The sequence below is a fragment of the Polyodon spathula genome, chromosome 5 (assembly GCF_017654505.1).
Source record: "Polyodon spathula isolate WHYD16114869_AA chromosome 5, ASM1765450v1, whole genome shotgun sequence".
Taxonomy (NCBI): domain Eukaryota; kingdom Metazoa; phylum Chordata; class Actinopteri; order Acipenseriformes; family Polyodontidae; genus Polyodon; species Polyodon spathula.
Window position 1 is genome coordinate 28,018,614 of NC_054538.1, and position 13,862 is coordinate 28,032,475.

The window sequence follows — 13,862 nt, forward strand, 5'->3', positions numbered from 1 at the left end:
CAGTAAGTGTACAACAAAATCAATTCAAATCAAGACCATATGAAATTAAAAGGACAAACACACATAACACAGGTTTACTCCCCCCACCCCCGGCTGCGTTTTGCTAAAACTGCCAAAAAAAGAGGCAACCACATACCATTATCTGTCGCAAAACAGAATCAAAACCTACCCGCTGGATGGCAGCACTGACTGTCGCGTTTACTGCAGTGCGTGTGCGTACCGTGTAGCTTGTTGATACACGTGATTGATGGGTACGTAAACAAAAGGAACACCAATCAGCGCCGGTTGTATAAGGAGAACTACACAGGAAGACTATGGTCATGTGATCATTTATGTGGACTCAACTTGTCTTGTTTTCGTTGTCGTTATTTTAGGACTAACGTGTTGTCTTCTGAAACAAAATGAAACAAAATTCCAATGTGCCCGCTTTTCTTACTAAGCTATGGAGTTTAGTCGAGGATGCCGCTACCAACGAATTCATCAGTTGGAGCCAGGTAAAAACAAAAACTAAAAACAAAACAGCAACAAAAATATAATGTTTATGTACTCCGACTGTTAATAATACTACTGTACTGCATTGGAATTTGATCAGTCGCAGGAATGAAAAATACATTGCAGTTATCTTATCTGTGCTTAGGTACAAGTAGCTATGATCACAATCGTGCTAGTTAAGTACAGGTTTAATTATATGTTGTCCACTTGTTCATCCATTACACAGAAGGCCCTTAAGCTTCTCAGTTTAGTGTCGCACAATACCGTATAGATGTGAGATTAACAACTGCAGATGCTATCCAGAACTGTTGAGTGATGTATTTCAAGAGATTTTTTTTTTTTTTTTTTTTGTTACGACAGTTAGCAGTCCATTTATACAAAAATAGCTATATGGCAATGGCGCTAAAACTTTGGGCTTGCTTTCCTTTCGTAAAAACGATCGGTTAATTGTCAATATAACATACACGCCCTTCTCATGGAATAGTTATCCTTGTTGTGGTTGTGTAGCACACTGTTGGGTGTGTTCTTGGTAGGAATGTATGAATATGGTAGTTTTAATTATATATATATATAAATTTTCCTAATGATATATATATATATATTTCTTTTAAAGAATGGCCAGAGCTTTCTTGTGTTGGATGAGCAGCGATTTGCCAAAGAAATACTCCCAAAATATTTTAAGCACAACAACATGGCAAGCTTTGTCAGGCAGCTTAACATGTGTAAGTACTTGACAGATCTTTACTTGACCTGTGTGCAATGTTTCAGTTGTGCGGCAGTAAAATAAAAATGCAAGCATGTAATTTCAGACATATTAACCAGGTCTTAAATTAACTACATACTAAATAATAATAATAATAATAATAATAATAATAAAATAAAAGGAGCAACATTTCAAACTACAGTTTTTTTAATAGAATTAATAACAATAGTCAAATTTGAGTATTTCAAGTGAGCACACTGAAATTAACTGTTAAATGAATGTTAATAACCTCTTGTTTTTTCTGTTTGAAATATGGACAGATGGCTTTCGCAAAGTTATTCATATGGACACAGGCATTGTGAAACAGGAACGTGATGGTCCAATTGAATTTCAGCATCCATTTTTCAAGCAAGAGCAAGATGACTTGCTGGAAAATATTAAAAGAAAGGTAAACTGTAGGCATTTTGGCTTAATTTACTCTAGATCTCCACCTACAGTATTTGAACCACAAGATTATCTAACCAAATCTGTGATGACAAACTCTTCTAATCTGTGCTGTCAATGAATAGCAGTGGCACAGAGGGGTACTGGGTTTTGTTCACAGAACACATTCTAGTTATATTTTAAAGGAACACTTTATAGCCACTGATGCACAGTACAGTCATTACTCACCAAACAGACTACATTCTGGCATGTTCCCCACTGGAGGAACCTCAAATTGTTAACTCTATTCTTGAAGTACTTGTGACACTGATGTTGCATGTATAGATTTTGTTGTTTGATAACTGCAGAGAAGATGATAACTACAGTGGTTCAGGGGTTTTCGTAAGTGTAATTTGGCTTTTTTATTGGTTTCAGTGCACGTTTATATATACAGTTGTCCTCAAAAGTTTACATACCCCAGTGGAAATGTATAATGTTTAGACATTTCTCGAAAACAAATAATTATGGGAAAAATCTTTTTTGTAGCAAAAGTTTTGTTTTTGTGGATGAGGAAAAAGTTGCAAGAAGTAGATTTCTACAGTTTTTTATTTCAGTAATTTTTTTTTTTTTGCAACTCCAAAAAATGCTAATTCAAAAGTATTTGATGCTATGATAGTATTGTCTACAAGGTGCTAGAAATTTCAATATGATAATGCAGAACCTAATTCTAGAAGTCTAGAAAATGCTAAATTGTAGGTGATCATTCTTAGAGTATAAAAGGGTTAGGCATAGGAGGTTTGCTGTCATTACCAATAAGTCAATATGGGAAAAAAATAAAGAGCTATCTGAATTATTAATTGTCATAAAGCTGGAGAAGGATACAAGAAGATTTCCAAGCATTTGAATATCCCAATTTCAACTTCTGATTCTATTATCAAAAAGTACAAGACATGGTACTGTCACAACGCTCCCTCGGTCTAGAAGAAAGAAGGTTCTTTCACTAAGAACAAAAATAATTTTGAAGAAGGTTAATAACAATCCGAGATTGACTGCCAAAGATTTTCAAAGTGAATTGACTGCAAGCGGGACTGGGGTTTCCATTTCAACCATAGGTCGGGTGTGGCATGGTGAAGGTCTCAATGGTCACAGGCCAAGGAAAAAGCCACTCTTAGGAAAACGCTTAAAGTTTGCAAAATGGCATAAGAATGATGGATATGAGTTATGGTTAAAAGTTTTGTGGAGTGACGAAACAAAAATCAAGCTATTTGGTCACACTGATAGTCGTTACTTTTGGAGATCATCTGGTGAGGCATATAAAGAAAGAACACCATACCTACTGTTGAGTATGGAGGTGGTGATATCCTTCTATGGGGCTCTTTTTCCTCTAATGGCACAGGAAATTTAGTCCTATACATGGTAAACTGGATTCCATAGCATACCAAAAAATCATCTGAAACCCTCCACTACAAAACTTGGTTTAAAGTGCAACTAGAAGTTCCAACACAACAACGATCCAATCACACATCAACATCTACTTCAAAATGGTTAAAGAAGAATAGAATCAGGGTTCTGGAATGGCCTAGTCAAAGAATCTTTGAGAAGGCTGTGCACAAGAGAAGTCCTCGGAATTTGAATGAACTGGAACAATTTTGTGTTGAAGAACGGTCAAAAATCGTTAGTCATGCCATCTATTTCTTGTAACTTTTTTTCCTCCGCCACAAAAACAAAACTTTTGCTACAAAAGATTTTTCCCTACAATTATTTGTTTCCAGGAAATTTCTATAAATTATACATTTCCATTGGGGTATGTAAACTTCTGACAACAACTGTATTTGCCTCCATTGCATTAACCAATAGGTAATACATTGACATGTTGTCAAACTAGAACAGTTCTGTATGTCCAGCGAGTATCAAAATGATATCTTACATGCTTTGAAAGATCTGACCTTTCAAGCATGGTCCTTTTTCAGTGAGAGTTGGAGCTAATATTTTGGGATTTTTTCTAAAACACTCCCAGGTAATATGCGATATCAAAGGAATCTAAAACAACGAGGTGGGGACCATTGGCCAATTTGACATGGAATGGTGCAATATTATTGCATTTTTATCTGTTTATTACCCCCTGATATGCTTCCTTAATCATATGTGGTGACTTTATTTTACCTCGCTGGACACTTCACAGATTTCTCCATATATCTGGAGAACTTCTTATTTATTATCAATCATTCAATCAGTCTTTATTTTATATAGTGCCTTTCATAGTGGAACACCATCACAAAGCGCTTTACAAGATGTAGTAAATACAAGAAAATCCATAATACTTCAAATACAGAGAAATGCATATACGTGATATACAGTAAAAAAAGCAAAACAATGCAGGATACATTAAATACAGTGGAAAGTACAGAATACATGATAGTATAATATGTGAAATAGTAGTAACAGCTAATAGCAGATGTCAGGCTTAAGGAGCATGGAAAGCAAGAGAAAACAGATGGGTTTTGAGAGATGATTTAAAGCGAGCGATGGTGGGAGCATCATGCACCAAAGCTGAGAGCAAGTTCCAGAGAGTCAGAGCCATGAAGCTAAATGAGCGCTGTCCAAGTGTGGTGCACTTTTGCTTGGGGATAACAAGCAGGCTAGATTCGGAGGACCTCAGCTTGTGAGCAGGGACATAGCGGGTCAGTAGGTTGAGGAGGTACTCGGGACCTGTGTGATGAAGGGCACTTTAGGTGAGCGAAAGAGTTTTGAACCTAAACCTGAACTTTATTATGGACTTTGGTATTAACAGTGTCTGGCATAAGTTATTGAGATTCTGGAGATCCAGTATACGGGAGTGTCTGTCAGTCCATCCATCTAGATGTCACAGTTACATTTTAGCATATATATGGAGAACCATTTATCAAGTTGGCATGAAACAAATTCTTATTCCGCACATCTGTGTACTTACTGATTATGTCATGGTCATTAAGTTTTCAGCTTACTGATAGCTCTTATTTTGAATTTACAACCATGGTGGGGATTCTGGGAATGTGTGTTACTGAAATGTATTTTGCATGTTAACTATCCTGAAACAGTAAAAAGTAATTATTAATGGCACATAACATGGGACTATAAAAGATACAAAAATGAAACATATGCACATTTAGTTCTTTTAATTTAATTCTTAGTATAAAGTAGTAATACTTATAATAAATTGAAAACTTACTGGGTAATTGTGTAGGTTTCTTCAGCAAGACCTGAGGACAACATAATTTGCCAAGAAGACCTCACAAAGATCCAGTCCAGTGTCCAGAATGCGCAAGCAAAACAGGAAGGTCTTGAATTGATGCTTACAACATTGCAAAGGTACATATCTAATTGAGATGGATTTACCAGTGAGCAGGAGGATGATGGGAAATGTAGTTCTGAGAGGTCCATGCGGTACATGGAAAGCCATCTTGAGGCATGGAATGGAATTTAAAAGTTTAAAAAAGTGGTCAAAATGTAAATTAAAATAAATAAATAAAAATACACACACCTTACGTAAACAGCTGTAGCAACACATAGGAACCTGTAACACAATAAAATTAAAAGGTCCTTATGTGCCCTTTAAGAGCCACATGAATGATATGGACATTCTTGAGGATATCCACATACAGGTCATCATGCACATTTGATAGTTTCTCAAGCCATACTTTCTAAGATTGATATTTAGGGTTAAAACGTGATAATGGAGCTGTATTATCCCAGTAGTTATAAGAAAACAGCTGCAACCTGTTATAATGAACCTTGAGTTTGTATTGCAGTTGATCATGGAGATAAAAAACTGAAAACATTTAATCAAATAATCGACTACCTGCCCAACCTTAGGAGACCTATATACCGTAACACTTTAAATAAACACCCTGGCATTTATTTACAATATTTGCCAATAGCCCCGGCGCCTGTTGGCGCAAATACTTCAGATACAATCATGAAAAAGCTGTCTGCACGCAACCTTATAGAAACAACTTAAGTAAATTACAGCATTCTAGCAACATCATTAAAGGTTGTGTCAGTGGGTAATAAGTGGGTAATAAAATAATAAACAGTAAAATCCACTAAAGACAGCCCTGTAAATATCGGAACACAAGGTATTAAAGCACATTAAAAAAACAAACATGTTTTTAAAATTAATAAAAGCAATAAGTATAATCTTTATTAACAGATATTATATGTATTGTTCACCCTCAAAATGTGTACATTGGTAAGCATGGACAACCAATGAAAAATTAACCAGCAACAAATCTTCATTGAAAAACAACCGCATGAAATACTGTGTTAATATGAAAAATAAGTTTATACTGTAGGCCCACTCAAAAATGTTTAAAGATTAACAGTAATATCAATACAAGTACCACTTTTATGAGAAAACTAAAACAAATTTGTTTTTATAACGTATACATTGATAAATACGAATATTCACTGCAAGACTCAAATGCACGAAATACTGTTAATACAAAAAAAAAAAAAAAAAAAAAAAAACAACAAAAAACACATACAAATAGACTAAAAGGCAACCCTGTTAATTTCAGAAAACAAGTTTGTATTTTACTTACTGGTTTTAAAATGAATAATGTCATCAAAAAAAAAAAAAAAAAAAAAAAAAAAACTGTATGCATTACATGTACCTTTTAAAATAAATAAAATGCAGTTTTCTTATCATTCATCCTGAGCCTCAGGGTCTCTTCATTGCTGCTGAAAAATAAATTGGTGAGCTCGCTGTGCATGTGTGTGTATTGGCTGGACCATTCTGACATACATTATATTATAATTCATAACTCAGCGTTTAAAACAGACCCAGCATCTATTGATCATATTTCCTAGCAGCCCCGGCGCTTATTAGAGACCCAGCGAGAATTTGAAGTTTTACGGTTAGCATGGGTTCTTGTCTCATTGGTTCATAAGTCTTCAGAACTGATCACCTAAATTTGTTTTGTAGATATGTCCAGCTATGACCAAAAGTTGTGCATCACCTTATAGAATTAACTAAGTTTGCTTTATAAAGTCTAAATGAAACCTGCTGAATAATGTTAACATCTTAAATTACATATTGTTTTGTAGTTTTCCATATACTTCATGAAAAACTGACAAATTGAAAAATGTGACATTTCAAAATCTAACATGAAATACTGTACTACTGTTATGGCTTCCAGTAGACTTTTGCGATATCATTTTGTAGTTTCTTTGATTAGATGGTGTTAAATATCTAAATTATGTTCATAGTGTTTTATTTTTTATTTTTAATCTTAATCCTATAATTGTAGGAGATGCATTATTTATTTTTTATTTTTTTGCCATTGCTGTAGTTTGTTTTAAAGAAAGTTATGGTCACCAATATGTGTGTGTGTTTAATTGCTAGTACATGTGTCGCAAGCCATTACTGTACTTCCCAAGCTGTTTCTATATTTTACTGCATAACGTAAGTTGGCTCTCAACTTGTGCTATATAGGGAGAATGAAGCACTATGGAGAGAGGTGTCTGATCTGAGACAGAAGCATGCTAATCAACAACAAGTCATAAAAAAGGTATCTGTAACTGAATCTTGCTTTTAGTTCAGGTACTTTTATTTAGATTAGAAACATTGGATTGATTTAATAGTTTAGTAACTTGTTTTAGAAGTTCTCAGAAATAAAGCTAAACTTATTGAATTTGCTGTATACCATACTTACATACTTATAGTAAACCTATGTTGCGTTGCAACCAGTATAATAACTGTTAATTGAGTTTTGACCCTTTTTTTTTTTTTACAGATTATACAGTTCATCATTTCATTGGTTCAAAATAACCGAGTGGTGAGCTTAAAGCGCAAAAGGTAAGGCTAGCCTAAGTGATTTATTTGTAACACTAGTGTTTAGGGATAAAGAGTAATGTTATCTCCCTGTAGTTTGCATGCCTTCTTGATATTTGACAGTAAACACCGGTACTTTTAAAGAACATGCTTTTTAGGAAGTAGAGCATTTTCAAGGTCTTTCATTTTTTGTTCGATTTTTTTAAAAAAAAATTTTTTCTCTTTCACTTTTTAACAACATTGAAATATAACATGAGTGACTTTTGAATATTTTCCCTTTTGCTTTTTCCAGACCTTTATTGATGAACAACAATGGAAGCAAATCAAAATTCATCCATCAGGTTTATGAGGAGGTTGTTGAATCCACTGAAGCAATTATCGCACATTGCTAGATTTACACTAGTTATTTCTTACAAGCTAAAACATAGTTACATTTTGAGAATGGATGTATATGGTGTGACGGTACAACTATAAAAAAACATGACTTGGGAGATTTTCATGTTTCAATACATTTTTAAAGTACCGCTATTAAAATAAATAAATAAAAATAATCAGTTCCTTAGTCCTCTTATCCACATCTGCACTGTGGTATATTCTTCAGTGCTGTCAGAAATGATCCAATAATCATCAAGTATCCTGTGAGGGGATAGATATATATTGTAAACATGCTGCCTCCAACTCCTTTAAATATATCATAGGCAAGTTTTTGTTTGTTATGGAAACACTAACAGTAGCCTTCGCTTTGACCTGTATGTAGCTTGTTTTGTTGTTGCCATTATGGGGTTTTATGACATTTTGAATTCTGAAGGATAAAGACATAATGCTTTGAGTTGCTACATTTTTATCGATGTCCGTGAGCATCACTGATGCATTGTTTTAAACTTTGGCCATATCAGATACAAATCTTTTTGTCACATCCATCATCTTCACTTTAGATATGCCATACATCATGCCCCAGGAGATGCATTTGCAGAAAATTATGCAAATGCTAACAATATGTATGGTGTCTTTTAGGGTTCTACCAGCAGCCTCAGTGGTTTAAAGAAAAAACAGGGAACCTCTGATGATGTTGCTATCTGTGATATTACTGATGATGCTGCAGAAGACTTAAAAAAGCCGGAGGGCACCACCCAAAGAAATCAGGAGATCAAAAATACAACGTAGGTCTCAATAAAAGTAATTTTCTTGCTTAGAGGCTAACTTTAGGAACAGACACATTAATAGCTGTTGCATTCCTGTGTAGTATTCCGTTACATTTATAAAATCATTTTTTGAACCCCACTGAAAGCAATAGCATTCACCCTTGAAAATGGCTAACATTTTTTGACTATCTTCAAATGAAGAAACATACCTATACTGCCTCTCACTCACTGATTGAATGTTGTTATGAAGGATCTGCAGATATGATTGACCTTTTTAAAGAGCAATATTAACCCTGAACACCTGCTGCAGTCTGTTAACAATAGATGTACTGATGCATCCTTGTGAGTGTTTATCACCATCAAAGTATTGTAGAGATTAGATTTTTAAAACTGGTTTAAGTACTAAAATCTGTTTTCATAGCGTTTGAAAGAATGAAATTGTTTTTCCTTTTGTCTCAGTAACATGGTTGAAACCATTCAAGAGGAAGATGGCAGTTGTGATGACGTGGTAATTGTGAACGGTGAAAAAAGTGAAAAGTCAACAAGCTTACCTACAGCTGAGACTCTTGAAACTTCTTCAGCCATTTCTGAAAGTACTCCCTTGGCCAGCAGTGCTCTCCAAACAAACAAACAGCCTGCACTTAGTTCGGAAGATCCTGTGAAAATGATGGATTTAATTCTAAATGAAAATGGAGCCCTTTCACAGAATATTAGTCTTCTGGGCAAGTAAGTAGAGTTTGGTATTTCCAGTCTTTTAAAACAATGCTGTGTTCACTGCAATCACCAGGTAGTAGAGTTAATGCTAGATTGGGCTACACAATAAGGTGCAGTAGTTTGACAGTAAACAGATTACTTAATATTGCTGTGTCCAACACTCTTGATTGTTTCTTCAGTTTGAATTTAGCAGTAGTACTGGTAATTAACATGGGCATCCATTGCAACCAAACTAATTTCAATCGCACATGTGATGCTCAAGAAGTAGCCTTATTCCAATTATTTTGGAAAATTAGTTACAGAAATGCTTGTTGTGCATGATGCTCACATACCACTCTACTGTTTAGACTCAAGACATGTAGTTGAAAGTGTGTGTAAATTGTTTTGGAGTTATTTGTTGGTTGGTTCTTTATACAGTGGTGTACTAATGTTTGTTCCTAATTACCTTTTTTATCATGAAGTGTGTAAAGAGAGCTTCTTTGTTTCTACAGAGTTGAACTGATGGACTATTTGGACAGTATTGACTGTAGCTTAGAAGATTTCCAGGCCATGTTGCACGGGAAACAGTTCAGTATTGATCCTGATCTCCTGCTCGATGTAAGCAAATTTTAAGCACAAACCTAAAATTACACTGAACAAAAATATAAACGCAACATGCAACAATTACAGTGACAGTTCATATAAGGAAATCAGTCAATTGAAATAAATTCAATAGGCCCTAATCTATAGATTTCACTTGACTGGGAATACAGATATGCATCTGTTGGTCACAGATACCTTAAAAAAAAAATCAGTATCTAGTGTGACCACCATTTGCCTCATGCAGCGCGACACATCTCCTTCGCATAGATTTGATCAGGCTGTTGATTGTGACCTGTGGAATGTTGTCCCACTCCTCTTTAATGGCTGTGCGAAGTTGCTGGATATTGTCGGGAACTGGAACACGCTGTCGTACACGTCGATCCAGAGCATCCCAAACATGCTCAATGGGTGACATGTCTGGTGAGCATGCAGACCATGGAAGAAGTGGGCCATTTTCAGCTTCCAGGAATTGTGTACGGATCCTTGCGACATGGGGCCGTGCATTATCATGCTGAAACATGAGGTGATGGCGTGGATGACTGGCACAACAGTGGGCCTCAGGGTCTCGTCAAGGTATCTCTGTACATTCATATTGCCGTCAATAAAATGCAGTTGTGTTCATTGTTGGTAGGTTATGCCTGCCCACACCATAACCCCACCTCCACCATGGGGCACTCTGTTCACAACGCTCACATCAGCAAACCACTCGCCCACACGACGCCATACACGCTCTCTGCCATCTGCCCGGTACAGGTGAAACCGGGATTCATCCGTGAAGAGCACACTTCTCCAGCGTGCCAGTGGCCATCAAAGGTGAGCATTTGCCCACTGAATTCGGTTTCAATGCCGAACTGCAGTCAGGTCAAGACCCTGGTGAGGACGACGAGCACGCAGATGAGCTTTCCTGAGACGGTTTCTGACAGTTTGTGCAAAAATTCTTTGGTTGTGCAAACCCACAGCTGTCCGGGTGGCTGGTCTCAGACGATCACGCATGTGAAGAAGCCAGATGTGGAGGTCCTGGCCTGGCGTGGTTACACGTGGTCTGCGGTTGTGAGGCTGGTTGGACGTACTGCCAGATACTCTAAAACGACATTGGAGGTGGCTTTTGGTAGAGAAATGAACATTCAATTGCACGCTCCCTCAAAACTTGAGACATCTGTGGAATTGTGTTGTGTGACAAAACTGCACATTTTAGAGTGGCTTTTTATTGTCCCCAGCACAAGGTGCACCTGTGAAATGATCATGCTGTTTAATCAGCTTCTTGATATGCCACACCTGTCAGGTTGATGGATTATCTTGGAAAAGGAGAAATGCTGACTAACGGAGCATTACACAAAAAATTTGAGAGAAATAAGCTTTTTGTGCGTATGGAAAACTTTTGGGATCTTTTATTTCAGCTCATGAAGCATGGGACCAACACTTTACATGCTGCTTTTATATTTTTGTTCAGTGTATATGAACAATAAAGACTGCTATTTTGATATATGGATGACGCAGGTCCTGGCATTGCCTTTTTTTACTTTAATCCAATTTTTTGAGGTGTGGTGTAGGTATTGCTTACAATAAACAATTATAAGTTGCTTATTTTGCTTACAATCTTTTAATTTTTCCCTCCCAGCTCTTCAATCCAAATTGCCAGGTGAACACAAGCGATTTTAACATCTGCACTACAAATGTGAGTTGCAATCCATAACTTGCGATGTGTCAGAAAACATAGCAGTATCCTATACTGTATCTTGTAGTGACATATAGTTGAGAATAATCATTCCTGCAATTAGAATAAGCAATCTTTCACACTGTTGTGTCCTGGTGCACATTGTATAGCCACATTCTAGAGCCCTAAATGTAATGAGATGGCCCAATTTGGCCTCGGCAAAATATAAAAGCACTTAAAGATTAAGTAGCTGTTTAAATAACGTACCTGAAATTTTTATTTTCATTGTTTTTGCACTGTGCATGTGTCATGTATTGCTGTGCTGCTTGCTTTTTAAATATTTTTAATTAAAATTCAGTGTCTAATCATGTTTCATTGGGATGTTAGTTCTATAATGTGATGTTGCTTGAGGCAATCTGTCTGTTTTAATGTTTGTTTACTGTGAAAATTTTAGGGGACAGAACCTCCTAAGGATGACTTAATGTCCAAAGAAAACAACAATTCTGAAACCTATGCTGGTAAGTTGATAATATATAGTAAAGATAACCAGTAGGATTCTTAGCTATAGTTTAAATGATAATGCTAACAAAAGTATGCTTTGAGGAAATAAGTAATGCTTTTAATAAAGGAGTACTAACTAAGGGTTTACCTCTACTTAGGATTGGCAGCATTTACACTGGTCCCCTTTCTTGCCTTAAATCAGCAAGACAAAAAACACTGAAGTCAAACACTGCATATTAAATACAAATCTGTTTCTTCCTTGTATCTAATTACTTCCTGCGAGTTGGTCAATGGTGATTTGGAGCTAGACCTTGTCAAACTGAACTACAGCAAGTCGTTTAGTACCAAGAAGTGGCAGCAACTGTTAATGCCTCTGAAATATCTAGCCTTGTCTTTATTTGATGAGTGCAATATAGTGATGTGTGGGTGTCTGTAAGTGACATATATTTAAGTGGGGTATACTGTAGTAGTGATCTATGTTCTACTGTAACAACTATTCCTTCAGATAAACAGTTGATCCAGTACAAATCCTGTCCCCACATGGCTTTCCTGGATGGATGTTCCACTTTGATCTCTGAAACAAACACTCTCATTCCTGAATTAAGTGAATCACAGTTGCTGCACCCTAAAGAATCAAGTGATATTCTTGACACCACTTTTGAATTGGAGGAAACTTCTCGGAGCAAGCTGATTAGGCTGGAGCCCCTGACTGAAGCTGAAGCCACTGAAGCAACTCTGTTCAATTTATGTGAACTGAGTCCTGTAGAAACACCTATTTTGGAAATGTGAAGTAAGAGTGAGGGTATGCTGCTTGTAAATATTCATCAAAATGATGAACTGTGTATTTGCTAGTATCTTTTGGTACTTTTCTGTGCAAATACTAAGAGTAGTATATATTTTTTTCATTATTTGATTTTGCAAATAAATGTACTGTTAATTCCAGGCCATAGCTGATGTAACCTACCTTCACAAATGTCAAACCTAGCCAATTTACATAATTGAGCGATTTTGTTTTGCAGATTGGTAGTAATGGTATGTACAGTACATTGCTGTTCATTGTTACCAGCAGTGAGTGCCAATGAAATCCTTTTTAGGCAAAATTGCTGTATTTATAAATATTATCCCAAGGGGGAAAAAAAAGGAGGTTGTAAAATATCCTTTTTCATATTCATTAAATTCCATAGGACAAAGGTAAAATGTTAGCCTGAGTACTGTGTCTTTCATTCTAGGTTAACATGACAATTCAGAAAATCTCCCCAGCTTGTACAATTTCAGTGTGGTAATGGACATTTTCTGTTGCTGGTTGACATGTTATTACTTTTTATATGAATTATTTATTACTTTGCTGTAAAAGCTCCTGAAAAACAGTTTAAAATGTTGTTACTGGATTTTATATTGTAAGTTTACAAAAGAAATGGTAGTGCCTGTATCTAGTTTCGTTCCTCCTTTGTAAGTTCTGTGTCCTAGTTTTTCATTATTTGGAAATATAATGGGCCAACAATTAAATGTTTTGCTTTTGATGTTGTCATCCTGTATACATCCACTGCTACTTGATGCGACGTGGTTCACAATAAACTGCTGGTCTTTTTTAATTTTGTCTGTCCTACACATGCATCTGTTTTTATGGGTATGGGCTTGACTTAAAGAATATAATTCACAATGGTGTCAGAGAGTTCCTAATATGTTTATGTACAGTACATTAGATACCATATTTTTAGTACAGGGATCAACTATATACTGGCTGATTTTATTTATTTTTTTGTGTGTTTAACAAATTCCCTGTGAAGTCACTAAATTAAACTAAAAATGTGAACGGTAATGTGATTGCTAATTTATATT

At 35.9% G+C, this 13,862-nt stretch overlaps 1 protein-coding gene across 2 annotated transcripts; it reads left to right on the plus strand.

Moving 5' to 3' along the window:
* Positions 1 to 305: 305 nt before the first annotated feature.
* On the plus strand, positions 306 to 13,615 carry hsf2 (heat shock transcription factor 2). 2 transcript variants are annotated; one of them, XM_041250201.1, is made up of 13 exons: positions 306 to 494; positions 1,106 to 1,214; positions 1,516 to 1,643; positions 4,842 to 4,966; positions 7,092 to 7,167; positions 7,393 to 7,454; positions 7,723 to 7,783; positions 8,445 to 8,590; positions 9,032 to 9,298; positions 9,778 to 9,883; positions 11,487 to 11,543; positions 11,977 to 12,040; positions 12,529 to 13,615. In XM_041250201.1, exons 1-13 carry the CDS (start codon positions 402 to 404, stop codon positions 12,810 to 12,812), a joined length of 1,578 nt encoding a protein of 525 aa, XP_041106135.1. In that variant the 5' UTR covers positions 306 to 401; the 3' UTR covers positions 12,813 to 13,615. The 2 variants fall into 2 exon arrangements, with proteins under 2 accessions (XP_041106135.1, XP_041106136.1); XM_041250202.1 differs by lacking the exon at positions 1,106 to 1,214 and having other exon boundaries at positions 310 to 494.
* Positions 13,616 to 13,862: the final 247 nt, after the last annotated feature.

Excerpts from the sequence above, each read along its gene's own strand:
- hsf2 (XM_041250201.1), top strand. The coding sequence starts at position 402 with ATGAAACAAAATTCCAATGTGCCCGCTTTTCTTACTAAGCTATGGAGT. Across the intron at positions 495-1,105 it reads AATTCATCAGTTGGAGCCAG|AATGGCCAGAGCTTTCTTGT; the intron begins GTAAAAACAAAA and ends TTTCTTTTAAAG. Across the intron at positions 4,967-7,091 it reads ATGCTTACAACATTGCAAAG|GGAGAATGAAGCACTATGGA; the intron begins GTACATATCTAA and ends TGTGCTATATAG.